This window comes from Mastigoproctus giganteus, chromosome 6 (genome assembly GCF_048544385.1).
Source record: "Mastigoproctus giganteus isolate SK-2022 chromosome 6, ASM4854438v1, whole genome shotgun sequence".
Taxonomy (NCBI): domain Eukaryota; kingdom Metazoa; phylum Arthropoda; class Arachnida; order Uropygi; family Thelyphonidae; genus Mastigoproctus; species Mastigoproctus giganteus.
The window spans coordinates 191,009,153-191,024,255 of NC_143580.1; the positions used below are offsets into that span (position 1 = coordinate 191,009,153).

Consider the following 15,103-nt stretch of genomic DNA (forward strand, 5'->3'; position numbering starts at 1 on the left):
ACTGCCTGTTCACTGGAGGACAAACGAGAAGGCCTGTGTGACCATTGCTATCTTTACAGAATGGTTCAACAAATGTTTCATCCCAGAAGTCAGACATTATATGAATTTGAAAGGTCTCGAATTTAAAGTTCTTCTGATTCTTGACAATGCATCCGGCAATCCTGTCTTGGAACAAACAAACGTACAAATTTTATATCTGCCACCTAATACTACATCTTTGATACAACCGCTAGACCAAGGTATAATTGCGACAATTAAAACATTTTAAGGGCACAAAAGGTGATATAGTTGTACACGTTGGCACTAATGATATTAAGAGTAGGAGACCGGCGGAATTACTTAACAGTACAGGTCACTGTTGAAAAAAAGGCATGAATTAGGGTTGAATTTGAAAGTTTCTGCAATTCTGCCCAGACACGATAGGAGGGAGTATATGATGAGAGCCCTGTCGATCAATTCGGCCCTGGAAAGATTGTGCAAGTCTCAAGGGGTAGAATTTTTTTCAGCCTAGTCTGTACTTGTTAACAGGAGAGACTGCTTCTACAGGGATGGGATACACTTAAATAGAAAGGGTGCAAGAATGTTTGCTGATGCTATCGAGGCAATGTTAGGTGGGTCGGAAAACTGCTAGATTGGGGGGATACAAAGACTAATAGATTAACAGTAGCCACTGGCAGAGGTGAAAGTGATTCTTGCACTGCTTCTATTAGAATCATCAGCAGATTGGAAAACAAGATGCGGGGTATTTCAGAGACTGCTGGAAGTCATTGCGGGACAAGTAAACATATGGGTTGTGTTACGGTAGCTAAGAACAGAAACAGGTGTATGTATACATGCACACACACCAATGCCAGGGGCTTGATAAATAAATTTGTTGAATTTGAGGTATTGCTCAAAACATCAAAGATGGATATTGTTGGAATATCACAGACGTGGTGTCACACAGATATAAGGAATGCAGAAATGGAATTTGGGGAGTACAATGTCTACACTAAGGATAGACAGGATAGGAAGGGAGGAGGGGTTATGCTATTAGTTAAGAAATACATAAAATCCAAGGAAGTGAAGCCAGTCGACATTGCTGGACAGTGCAGTGTCGAGTCAGTTTGGTGTGACATAAGCATTGGGAGATCAAAATTGAGAGTAGGAGTGTGCTATAGGCCTAATGACTCTGATGAGTATTATAAGAAATTGTACAGGGAAATAGAGTGGGCCAGTAAATCAGAGAGTCTTATAATGGGGGATTTTAATTTCCCAGATATTGACAGGAATTTGGGGGCTGGTCACTCACACACTAGCAAGGCTTTTGTGGATTTATTGGATGATTGTTTTCTACATCAGCATGTTAGGGAGGCAACTAGAGGGAGTAATACTCTTGATTTGATTATCAGTAGTGATTCTTCATGGATTAAGAATCTGCAGGTAAATGAACCACTAGGTGGCAGTGATCACAGTGTGCTGAAGTTGGATTTACTCCAAGAGGTAACTACCATTAGGGGTAAAGGGAAGGGTTATTGCTTTCGTAAAGGCGACTACGATGGACTGAGACAGTATTTAAATTCTATACAGTGGGACCAACTGATGATGTTACCAACAGCAAATTCAAAAAGGGAAGCATTCAAAGAACTTATCTTGGAAGCTACTAGGCTTTACATACCAACTAAGAAATATTGTTCAAGGTTTAGGCCTAAGTGGATGTCAGAAGAACTAATGAGACATACGGCAGAGAAGAAAAATGCATGGGATACATACAAGTTAATACGTGACACAGAAACCCATGATAGATACAAGATGATAGATGACAGAAACCTATGATAGATAGATCCAAGTTACAAAGGAGGTTAGGCAGGTGAAGGCAGATTACGAGAAGTCTTTGGCAAGGGATGCAAAGAAAAACAGTAAAGAGTTCTCTACTTATGTAAACTCTAGAAGGAAGGGGATGAATCAGATTGGTCCACTTGATATCGATGGGTCAACTGTTGATGATCCTGCTCAGGTAGCTAACAAACTAAATAATATTTTGCATCGACATTCACACATGAGGAGTTATTCAGCGAGGGGAATGACAGAGGTGTATTCAACTCTGGCAGTAAGCTAGAGAATCTTGTAATAACTGAGAGTCAAGTGGAGGAGAAATTGTTGAAGATAAATACAAGAAAGGCACCTGGGGTGGATGGGATCTATCCAGTTATATTAAAGGAGGCAGCAAAGGAAGTAAGCAAACCCTTAGCCATAATTATGAGAGCTTCCTTGGATTCAGGGGAGGTACCCATGGACTGGAGACTGGAAATTTGCCTTTAGCCAGCAGGTGGTTGGTTGGTTGGTGGAACAGACTTCCATCCCTTGTCGTGGAAGTGGTTAATTTTTATTTATTTATTTATATTTTTTTTTTGGCTGATGCTAATGCTAACATACTATGCAAACGAACATTCCAACATGTTTTGGACAAACTGAATGATGAAACACTAACAGTCATTGATGTGTGGAAGAAATTCTCAATTATGGATTGTATCAATCAAGTTGGATTAGCGTTAACTGAATTAAAACCAGCAACTTTAAATGCGTGTTGGAAAGCGGTTTGGCCACAATGTGTAAAAAGCAAAGATCCAATCATCCATAATACGACCGAATTTCCCAACATCATTACAATGGCACACAAAATTGGTGGAGAAGGATTCGATGATCTATCGTTTGAAGATATTGATGAATTGTTAACCGACAAAGCCCTAAGCGAAGATGAAATATTAGAGGTTGTCCTTGGGACTCCTTATCCCACAGAACGTAGTGATAATGAAGAAAATGATCCTGTTCTAAATGCAGATTTAATAAAAGGTCTGAAACTGGCCAGAAAATTAGGTAATCATTTTTTCAAACATGACCCTAATGAGGAACGCGCTGGAAAGTTTCAACGCGAACTGAAGTTGCTGACAGCCTCTTACAGAGAATTATATAATGGCCTAACCAAAACACGAACACAACGATTAATAACTGAATTCGTTCGTAAAACCGGTGAAACATCAGCACCAGAGGAGATTCGTGCTGATTTTGCTCAAGAGATCACAGAAAGAATTTCATTAATAGAGGAAGAAGAAGACGATGTCCACAACATTTCTAGTGACAGCAGTGATATTCCAGTCGTACGCAAATGTATGCACGTTTATTATCAGAAAGTGAAAATGAATAAAATCTTATGTGTAAAACAGATTTTTTTTTCATTTCATATGCATACAAATTTACTTTAATACATTTTCATTACATATCATTACATGTGTATTTTGTAGAAATAAAATAATAAGCTTAAAACGAATATTTTTATGTGTTTTTTTTAAATTATTTTTACTGATTTTTTACATCCGGAACCAATCTTCTTTTCTTCCATAAATCCAATGTCATTTTTTACACGTATTTTTCAGGAACGTATCTATCGTGTAAAAACAGAATTAGGTGTATATCAAAATATATACTGTACAATATTTTCATTTCCATTAATTGCTTTACAAAAAAAATATCTTTTTAAAAAGTGTGTTATTCCTATTACTGCATTGTTAGACAAGGCTTTTGTTTTTATTATATTTTATTTTTATTAATTTAAATTAATTGACTTTTGATATTATTATTTATCATTATTCTATTTGCAAAAAAAAAAAAAAACCTGGTTAAAATTTGACACTTTTGGCAAATTTGACACAAACCTCGTTATTAAAAATGAAAAAATTTAACGAGATTCGACTGTATATACAATTATATAAAGCTTAATATTTGATTAATACAAAATTCATTATGGTACTCACACTATACAAGTCTGCAAAAAGTGAGGTAAACTTGTAACAATACACTTCTTCAGAGAAACAGTACTTTTTATTTGAAGTGCTGGAGTAACACTGAGGCAACTTGCTTCACAAAATGACATAGATGCATTTCACAGCAGTTTTCTCAGGGCTATGTACAAAACTGAGGGTACTGCTCTACCCATACAATAATGAAATTACATAGTGTTCATGGCTTATACGTTTTAGTCTTAACATCATAATTTTTAAATTAATTATTTATCATATTCCAAGATTTTCCTAAGATTTGAAAAAACTATTTCAAAGATTAATTGTATTTTTTTTTTTTTTTTTATGAAAACTACAAACACAAGAGGTATTAGAACCTATAGTATTTAGTACTGTGCTTGGGTTGGTGGTTGAGAAGACGAAAGAAGATATTTTTGACATTAGACGTGAACTTCTGTAGACTGTAATTTTCAGGAAATACATATGAAGGAAGGTTGTTTCAGAAAATGGCAGCTGAATGAATAAACTAGGAAGATGAAAAGCTGGCTCTGTGAGTTTGAAATTGGACAGTAAATGCATGTTAGCTGGTGGCGGCACGTGTTCGGACTGTTATGAAAGAGAGAGCGGGAATTATAGAAGCCAATTCAGAAGAACAGTGCCCATGGAAGTATCTGTATAAAAGGCATGCAGCAGAAACAGTAGGCCTATGAGACAGCAATTGGAGAGACTTTGTTAGAGAGGAGTCATTAATTAACCTACCTGCCCTCTTTTGAATGAATCTAGAAGCCTGAGAGAAGTTTTGGGGGCACTGCCCCCCAGATGTGGGAACAATATTCCATGGTAGGGCAGATTTGCGATTTGTACACAGTGAACAGCTGTTTGGAAGAAAAGAGAAAAGTGAAAGAGAAAAACCAAGTTTTTTAGATGCAGAGGAAGCAATATTTGTAATGGGCATTGTTGAGAATTGAGACCACATATATTTGTGAAATGAACTAGGAATGTTTGGGAGGTTTAGATCTTTTCGCAAATAAGCTTACTCTATTAGTTTGACAATTCATGGTGTATTCAATAGTAAGAAAAAGTGTGTGGGGGGGGGGGCATGCTGTATGAAGTTTTGTTTGTTTGTTTTGTTGGTTTTTAGGAGCATTAGCAACTAAGGCCATATTGCTCCAGGATATGCGGTGGTCATTCCTTGACCTTTCCGCATCCTCCGTATTTGGTGGTGACGGGCTCGAACCCCGGTCTAATCAAGAAGCGTGTGCTGCGCACTGCTGCTCCTTCCCACCTGGCTACGGAGGCGCCTGCTGTATGAAGTAATGACAATTTTGAACATGAAGTACACATGGTAAGAATATATTCAGATCCTTGACATAACGTGGCCTCGACAATGACCCCCCCCCCCCACTGCACACACACACACTATTCAGACTCCATTCAGTCACTATCTGGCAGAGTAGAGGTAGTAAGATTATACACTAGTTGATCCAGAAGCCTCCTAAAGAGTTATCAATAGGTTCGGTCCAGTGTATTATTAATACTTTGTATTAATCAATACAAAGTATTAATAAATTATCAAGATGCAATATATTCAGTATTCCAATTTAAAATGAAAATTGACTCACTAACAGATGCCTTTTGTCCTTCATACATTGTTTACCAATGATTTTGACACATATACTTCAAGTTCAAATGAAATGGACGGGCTGCCAAACAGACTTGTTTCCCCCCCCCAATTCAATGAAGTAGAATCATGTATAAACACAAATTTAAATAGATATATATTAAAAATTAATATTAATCTATCAGCTTATTCTGCCAGTAGTGCATCATACCTGAATGCACACAAAAATAATCTCCTCACCAAAGTACAGGATTGAAAAAAATATATAAACATGTTGTGTTTTAATAGCTACAGATATAATTATATTTATTTCAAATTAGGTATAATTAATTTCTTGTTCTATTAAAATTTTTAAATTGAATGAATTTTTAATCATGAATGTTATGAGAGGTCTTATAATGTTTGGTTTGGAGAACTTAAATTTACAGGATGTGTTCCAGATACAAGTAAAAATAAGTAATGTTTGATGATTCTGTAAGGAAAGGAGTACATTTCAGAGTCTGTGCATGTGTGGGATTACTTTACTTAAGAACCATTGACACTAGAATTGATTCTTAATTTAAAACTTGTGTGTTTATGGAATTCAAATTCTATTTCTGAAAAATTTACATACCTTTGCATACTTTTCAGCTTCAGCAAACACTTCTGGTGGTACTAACTCATGTCTTCCATTGGTTGCTTTGAGAAAAAGAACAGAATACACATTTTTAAAATAACCAAACAGAAAAATAAAAGTAATTTAATACATATGAATTATAAAAATTACTTATTAAGTGATAGATTAGGATGTATTAGGCTTCTTTTTTTTTTTAATCACTGTGACAATGTACATTGTAATCTATGACAGTATAGTGAGCTTATCACTGGTCATTCATTAAAACAGTTTTGGGTTCAAATAGCAGTGGAAACAAGAAATTCTTTTAAATGATCTTTTCAATCAGGGCTATAGCTAGCCAATCTCAGGCAGAATAAATGATCCCCCCCCCCCCCAAGAGTTATTCTAAGGCATTTCAGTTCACACAGCATACAAATCATCACATGAACACAGACATAGCACAATAAAACAGAGACCATAAGAACTTACAAACTAAGTGAACTGGAAGAATATGGGAAAACTAGATGATGGCACCAAGAATCACCAAAACAATGACAACAATATAACTTATTAATGCTGACTTTATATCTGTCCATCACAGTCAATTTCCTCCATAAGAATAACAAGCAGTTCCAGCTATTCAAATAAGATATACCAAAAGAGTAGATTCCAGATTAAAATCTCTATTAAGGGATATTAGAGTGGACATGCACAAGCACTGCCTTTATAGCAAAAGGAATCATAGCATGAATAATTTATGAGTGAAAGAAAAAATAAGTAGGGCTGAGAACATAGATGAAAACAGACATCACTAATGTCCAAACTAGGTATGTACCTTTGTGAAATGAATTAGGAAGTATTTGGGAAATTTAATTCTTTTCACTAATAAATTTGTTCTGTGAAAACTAATGGACTATTCATGATGCACTGATGTAGACAAGGAAAAACTGAGGGGGAGAGATGTAGAACTCATGAAATTTTTCGGTATGGCATATGCTCAACAAGATATGCCCAAATTCTCATGTAATGTGGCCTTGGCAGATTCAACCACTTAAGTCTTCTTGGACTCCGGTACACAGACTGCAGAGTAGAGGCAGAAAGATTGTGCACTGGCTTGTCTAGATGCCTCCTTCAGTCTAGTGGATGACCTATGCAAAATCTTTTTTAAAGCTGTACTCTTGAAATGTATGAAATACTGGATCTCACACTGATGGCTGTCATTGCCATTCAAGCATCCATGACCATTCAAGAATGGAAGCAACCTGATTACTACTACTGCTAAGTGGTATATTATCTACCACCTAGTAGTAATCAAGAACAAACACCAAAATTAAAAAAGGCATATTATAGTTAATATTTTAAATTTAAATAAAGGAAAATTAATTATTTTACATCATAAAGGAAAAATTCAGGCTAAAAATAGTTAAAATAGTATGGTAGTATGGTCTGAGAGCTGGAACATGCCTTTCAAGTTAAGTGTGTAATACATAATTAACTGCAGTGTTTAAATTCAAATACTCGAGTAACAAGTAACTTATAATTAAAAAAAAAAAAAAAAAACCAACAAATACAGTGAAAGTCCAACTAGCCAACATCCATCCATTTGGAGAGTTCATGCAATCAGCATATGGGAGGGGGGGTGAAGAAGCATTGTTTTAAAATTATACCCAGAGGAAATAAAATATAGTGTACACATTTGCGTGTATAAGAAGCTTAACTTTAATTATGGTATTTCATTTTGTGTAGGATTTTATAAGGGTAATACTCGAGCAACTGGCATCCCCACCCCCAAAACTCCATAAATATCAGATAGCTGGACTTATACTATAAGGAGAAAAAAAGGCCAAATCCATACCTACCATTTCCAACCCAACTGAGTTCCAGTTCAAAATTTTTATCCTTCACTTCATCATGCACAACATAAATTCTAAAAAAAAAAAATATATATATATATAGTAAATAATAAATCTGTTGCCACGTTTAATTTTCAACAAGTATAACAATTCTATCTACTCAAGGCTTGCCTGTAGAAAACTAACCAGAAATAAGAAGTTGTGACATGAAATTAACTGCCATCAAAGTGATTAATTGGCAAGCAAGTCATGTTACTGTGGCCAGCGAGCCCATCAGAAAAGCCAGCCTGCTACATGCATAGCATAATTGGTTTCATAGCAATAATTAAAAAACTACCTCTTTCACCAACTCATAAACTGCAAAGAAATTGATCAAATTTCCCTACCCTATACAAAATCTGACAAAACAGATATGAGCAGACTCAGAAGATAAAAGAACATTAATAAATATAAATAAAAAAAACCTGTTTTCCCAATGAATAAAACATATTGAAACACTGGTTTTCCCTTCATGCTTAGTGTAGACTAATTAAGATCCATGCAAACTTCATGATAAACTGCAACAATAAAAGAAACACAGTGATGTGTGTGTGTGTGTGTGTGTGTGTGTGTGTGTGTGTGTGTGTGTGTGTGTGTGAACAGGTTATTTCAATTAAAAGTACCAGGGTGTATCACTAATTTTTAGCATTAGTCTACTTGTCATCTGGACCTTTTTGTTACATTTGGACCTGCAACCTTTAATGTTAAAACTGGACTATTACTGTTTAGATTCTCAATGGGAAAGTCTTTTCCTGTCCTCAGTTTAGTTTGTTTTTCTTGCTTCCAAAAGTATAATAACATTGTCAGACTAAATCGAAGACAGGGAATAATACTTTCTTATTGAGCAAAAAACCAGTTAATTCGGAAAAGTTTTAATTTAAAAATTTCAAAATCTAAACAATAATACTTGGCCCAATTTTAGCATCAAACCCAAAAAATTCAGTCAACCCCCCCCCCCCCCATAAATAGCCTATATCTAAAAATAAGCAAGATAGACCCTGGCACCTTTTAAAAACCCTGTGTGTATGTGTGTACTGCCCTACCATTAATACCTAGACATCTGCATATCTAAAAATAACAGTACATGATAAAAATCTTTAACCTTTATGACAGCCTATAGTATCTGTGAAATACTCTCTACCAGTTTTATGTAAATGCCCTGTGATATTTTTGGTCATTCAGCATTCAAAGTAGCGACCAGTCCAGCACTGCCTTTTAGGCAGTCTCTCCTCACACTCGATAATTCATCCCAGCTTTTCTCTACAGGATTGATGTCAGGGCTCTGGGCTGACTAGTCCAACTTTCCAATGTTTATATCCTCCAAACCAGTCCATCACAATGCAAACAGTATGACACAGAGTGTTATTCTGCTGATACAGGTAAGGGTCTTCATCCTAGACAATAACATATTGTCCAGGATGAAGCTAGCTAGCTAATGAAATCCACTGATCTTCAAGAAAAGACAAGAGGGAATCAAGGCATCATGGTTCTCTTTAAGACATCTATGTTCTTCTTAAAGCATGTGAGATCAATAAACATATTTCTGAAGCTATCATCACAATTAAGTTAAACTATCAAGCTTACTGACTGTACCACTGTGTTATCTTTGCTCACCCAATCCTAACTTGAAATTGAATGATACTGTAACCAAGTGGTTTTTCAACGACCCATACTCATCCATTATGAGAACTGTTTTTGGAGACTTTAATCTCGCAACTGCCTGAGTCGTCCTTAGCAAAATTTAGCTGCTTTTTATGCCTTTTCTGATATGCATTTGGTCACCTATCTACTTTAGAAGACCAAACTTACTAGAAAGTATTCACGTCCTTTCAAGACCACAATCAACTATTGGATTATAATCCAATCCAGTTGGAGATGCAGGTATCGGCTAGACACTTTCTCAGCTTCCAGAAGTATAACAATAATACAATAATAATAAAAGTGAAATATATTGGGGTACTACCAGCTGCATCATTTATCTGTTAGCATGTTTCCAATAATCAGGACCTTGTTTTAGCAGTAACCTACTCATTTGGTAGTCCATTATCACTGTCAACTTCACTGCTTCAAAGACAGTAAGAATTACCACCCACTCAAAACAGCTAGTAGCTACCTGAAACAGCACTCCACAAGACATGGAAAACAACTTCTGAAACTGTATATAGGATTGCATTCCTCGAAGCGCAAAACTAAAATTGAGAGAGAACACTCCCACAAATTTAAACAAGCCAAATTTACAATCCATAAAATACCCTCAAAGAATCAACTTGGATTACTGCCTCAATTACATTAACAGATTTTCCAAGGAAGTGAACATACCAGAAGTATCGGCACACTTAGATGCAGTCCATCCTCTTAATAAAGTCAACATAACAAGAGAGCAGTTTATTAAGAGCAACTAATGCACTTCACCACACGGTTACATCTTCAAAAGGATTCTAGATTAAAGTTATTTTCTGCCAGCATGGAACATATTTATCACAAAGCCACTCCTTAAAACATCTTCCACCACATAGTTAAGCAAATTTTGACAGCGACCAACTCAAATTCATTCCCCTCAACTAAAATGGAAGCTTTTGGGGCGAGATATCCCTTCGTGTGCACCAAAAGCTTCTATTTTATTATTTATATATATTTTAATGCTATTTATTTTAATAAAGTTTAACTTAAACCACTCTGTCAGTCCTTACAAGAAATTATAGTTAATAATGAGTTATTTATATATATAAAGTGTTAAGAAGAGTGTTTTATTAAAACATTTTGCTCCTACAGGAGCTTCTCAAAACTTATTCTAAATACATTATCAAAACTTACCAGGAATGCAAACCAAAGTGCTTGCCTAAGTGTTGCACTGCTCCTGTATATTAGCAAAGTATGCATTAACTGATGAACAATTTATGTAATTTTAATGTACTACTGGCTGCAGTGAGTGTTCTCTGTAATTATACTACAATACAGTGAAATTAACTTGTGTTGTTTATAACTCAAAGAAATACATCTTTGAATAAAAATAATAAAAAAAGTTCCACACTCTGATCCACAATGTAAACCAGCTGTACTTCATTTGCTATAGAAAATTATTTCTCAAGATGTTGGTTTTTGCCTTGAAAATTTCCAGAAATGCATTATCATAACTTTTCAAGCTAAAACTTTACATTGAGATTGTTGGATTTTGCACAGCTGTAAAAGAGATTTCAGAAGGTACCAACATTCAACTCTGCTAAGCACTAACCCACACATATATGCCATACAATTCTGTTTGTTCAAAAAAAAAAAAAAAAGCTTAATAACAATTATATCTTTATGAAAAGAACTACAGTACATACTGAACCTTGATATATTTTATTCTAATTAAGCTGTTACTTTGTGGCATTAAATGCAGATCAGAAAGGAAGATTTCCTCTTGTTCGTTATTAAATGTAAATAGCTCACTTCAGCATAAAATTAGAATATTACCCTTCATAAAAGAAAGTAGCAAATGTAATGAAGCCACTGTACTCCTCTAAAAAGCTCACGGAAACCAAAACTTGAAAACCCTGATGATGTGATATTCTCATTGATGTTGCAGGCATACGTGTGAAGCTGATTATGTAGCTGAGTGGTCCCTTATTTCCTGTTTATATTCTATGGTACAAACTGGATTCTCTTTAAACATGTCCCATTGGGAATGGTGGGACCATTACATGAAGTTAACAATTCTGAAATTTTATTATTTAAGTATATGAAGTACTGCTGTTTAACATTTATTTTAAAATACATCATTATTAATACAAAACTACAGTAACAGTGTTGTTGTTGTTATGGGATTTCTGGCGCATGGGCTACATAGGCCATATTGCACCTATCAAAGTAAGTCAGTATACATGTGATAACTGCTCTGGGAGCAATTAGAGTTGGTCATACATTTTAATTTTTTTCAAGTAGGTGAAAAATTCGGAGAGTTTTGCGTCATTACCTATGATGCTGTCGAGTGACAAGAGGTTTGAGATGGAGCTGAAAGTAGACTGTCGGGCAGTGTCGAACAAGCTACATTCAATCAGAATGTGCTTCACTGATAGCAGCTGCAAACAGTGCGTGCACTGGGGAGGATCATTTCCTGTGAGCAGAAACAGATGAGTAAGGTGAGTGTGGCCAATTCGGGTTCTGGCTAGAAGTACTTCTTCACAGTAACAGTGTAGTTGCTATTTAAAATGTTTAACCCATTTTCATTCACTAGCAGCATTATATTAACAAACTGGCAAAAAGGGAAAATTTTATTTTCAGCTATAACACAGCTAGCTTATAATGTGGGTATTTAAAGTCTGCCCCCCCCCCCCAACACCATGCTACATTGAAGTATATTGTAACTGGATTATGCAGTTCTTGGTAAATTTACTTTCCAAACGTTTAAATCAAAGATTAAAAAAAGAAGAAGAAAAAAAAGTCACTTATCCAAGTGCCAGCGTTAAAGTTCCTATTTAATAATAACAATAAAAGTCAAATCATGCTCCATTATAAAGAAATTATTAAATGACTTACATTTTTGCTGCTTCTTTAAGAAGTTCTTTACAGGTCATGTTCTTGAGCTGAAAAATTCACCTTTATTGCAAAAATTGAATTTTTATTTCATTATTTTTTTTTTTTTTTTGCACTGTTTCAATAAAAAGTTCAGTATTCTATATTGTGGAGGAATTTCACTTTTGGTGTATTATGTTATCTATATAAACACTACATGAATATTAGACTTGAATAGCGATAATGCTATTCAAGAATACAGTTTCTCCTATTCTCTATCAATAAGGTGCATCTTGTCATATTTCAGATATTCTGATGAGAAAATTAAGCAAGGTATATCCAATTCCTATATCTTTTTTCATTTGGGTGCTGAAGTAATCTGAATAAATAATTTGATACATAACTCCACTACAGTGCATTGGTTTTTGATAATTTAAACTTTAACCACATATTTAATTTACTAGTCATTATATTTCTGAGGTCCAGGCCTCCTTCCATGGTAAAATATAACAATTAATAATACAACACAATGCACAGCCACTGCAACCACATCCTCAAAGTACAAAGAACACGAAAAATTTGAATTTCTGCTGAACAAGGCTATCTGGATGCATAGCTTTTTCAGGAGCTGCTAGGTGGAACTTTCTTTATTGTTTAAAAATTGTTTAGTCTAAACTCTTGATTTAAAATCAGCAGTGTAGTTATTATTGTGATTCTCTGATTAAGTTGGCAAATTTGTTAGTTACCTGGCCTCTGATATTGCTTAAGAAACACCAGTCAACTGCCACCATTGTGTTGTATCGATGAATATATCTGAATTTTTACAGTATTGATAAAGGCAACACTTTGAGGTTGTCTATGTATTTTGTAGCAGTGTAAATCAGCATCAGAAGAGGTCTACAAATTATAATTTATAACAATACAAATGTTTTAATAATGTGACTTTATCACATAAAATGTAACATAATCTAAAAGAGCATAGCTTATCCTGCCGTTAAATAATTTTAAATCAAATTTAGACTAACATCAATGCCTGAGAATATAGCAGAAAAGCAAAGAGCTCAAAGTAGTGGGAATGCTTTGGTTCTGGGGAGGACTTCCAAAGGCAGTATTCCTACGAATGACAATTATGTTGTGTGTGACTTGTGCTCTTTTTGCAAAACTACCTCTAGCAGTACATGATACAGCCAGAAGGATGCCTTTGTGTGTGTGTGTGTGTGTGTGTGTGTGTGTTTGTTGCAAAGAGTATGAGGAGGTTAAGTGCAAACTTGGTGTTCTGATGGGATTGTATGAGGGTTTATCTCATATAATCCCATCAGAAATTGTATTCTCTTCAAACTAAATGCCAAGTTAGTTTCACACTGGGAGCTAATTCAATTCTTGAGTTTTAAAAATCAGACAGAAAATTTTTTGGATTCCCCCAATTTTACTGCTAAATAAAACGTACTGCAAAAGGAATCAGGTCAAAAGTTTGCTAAGTCTTTGAGTTATTTAAGTTCAAAGAGCAATCGTGGATAGAGGAACACAAACAAATTATTATATAGATAAGGTAGTGGTAGTGCATCAAATAGACATGGGTAGCCAGTACAATGTTGAGTCAGTTTGGAATGAGATAAACAATAGAAAAACAAAAATGAGAGGAGTGTGTTATTTGCCTAATGACTGTGATGAGTATAATGAACAACTATAAAGAGAAACTGAGTAGGCCAGTAAATCAGAATGTCTTATAATGACATATTTTAACTTTTCAGATACTGACTGGACCTTGTGGGCTGGTATTAGCAGCAAGACTTTTGTGGATTTATTGAATGATTGTTTCCAGCTTGTTAGAGAGGCAAGAAGAGAAAGCAATACTCTTCGATCTGATTATCAGTTTACTCTTCCTGCATTAGGATTCTGCATATTTATATGCAGATCAAACAGGTGGCAGTCATCATATTGTATTGATGTGGGATTTACTTAAAGACGTAACTATTGTCAAAGGCAAGGAAAAGGGTTTTTGCTTTCATAAAGGCAACTACAGTGGTCTCAGACTGTTTCTAAATTCTATGCAATGGGACCAACTGCTGGTAGCACCTCTTGCTTCTATAAACACACAGATTTCTGGGAGTATCAGCAAGAAATCTTTGTGGAAAACCAATCAGTTTTTTTTTTTTTTTTTTTTTAATAAATACAGGTCATCAATGTGGAAAAAAAAGCCTTGAGTTAGGGTTGAATTTGAAAGTGTCTGCAATTCTGGCCAGACGTGATAGGAGGAAGTATATGACGAGAGCCTTGTCAATCAATTCGGCCTGGAGAGATTGTGCAAGGCTCAAGGGGTAAAATTTTTCTCAGCCTGGTCTGTGCTTGTTAACAGGAGAGACTGCTTAAAAAGAAAGGGTGCAAGAATTTTTGCTGATGCTATCGAGGCAGAGTTAGGTGGGTCAGAAAACTGCTAGCATGGGGGGGATACACAGACTAATAAATTAACAGTAGCTGCTGGCAGAGGTGAAAGTGATTCTTGCACGGTTTATATTGAAATGCAATTGAGCAGCAGCCTGGAAAGCAAAGCAATGGGGATTTCCAGGACTCTTGGGAGCTGTAGTAGAACAAGTAAATACATGGGCTGTGTTAGGGTAACTAAGAGTAGAAACAGGTGCATGTATACTTGCATGTACACCAATGTTACGAGTATAGTTAATAAATTTTATGAGCTTGAAGTGCTAGTCAAGAAATCAAAAGCAGA

The 15,103-nt window shown here is 35.3% G+C and overlaps 1 protein-coding gene across 1 annotated transcript in view; it reads right to left on the reverse strand.

Annotated features, from left to right (window-relative positions):
• Positions 1–15,103, reverse strand: part of LOC150084834 (proteasome subunit alpha type-3-like) — a 114,295-nt gene that overhangs the window by 14,635 nt on the left and 84,557 nt on the right. The window contains exons 7-9 of the mRNA XM_090375578.1: positions 12,403–12,449; positions 7,852–7,919; positions 6,011–6,075 (exon numbers count right to left, since the gene is read on the reverse strand). Coding sequence (XP_090231704.1) covers positions 6,011–6,075; positions 7,852–7,919; positions 12,403–12,449 — 180 coding nt within the window. The remainder of the gene's footprint in view (positions 1–6,010; positions 6,076–7,851; positions 7,920–12,402; positions 12,450–15,103) is intronic.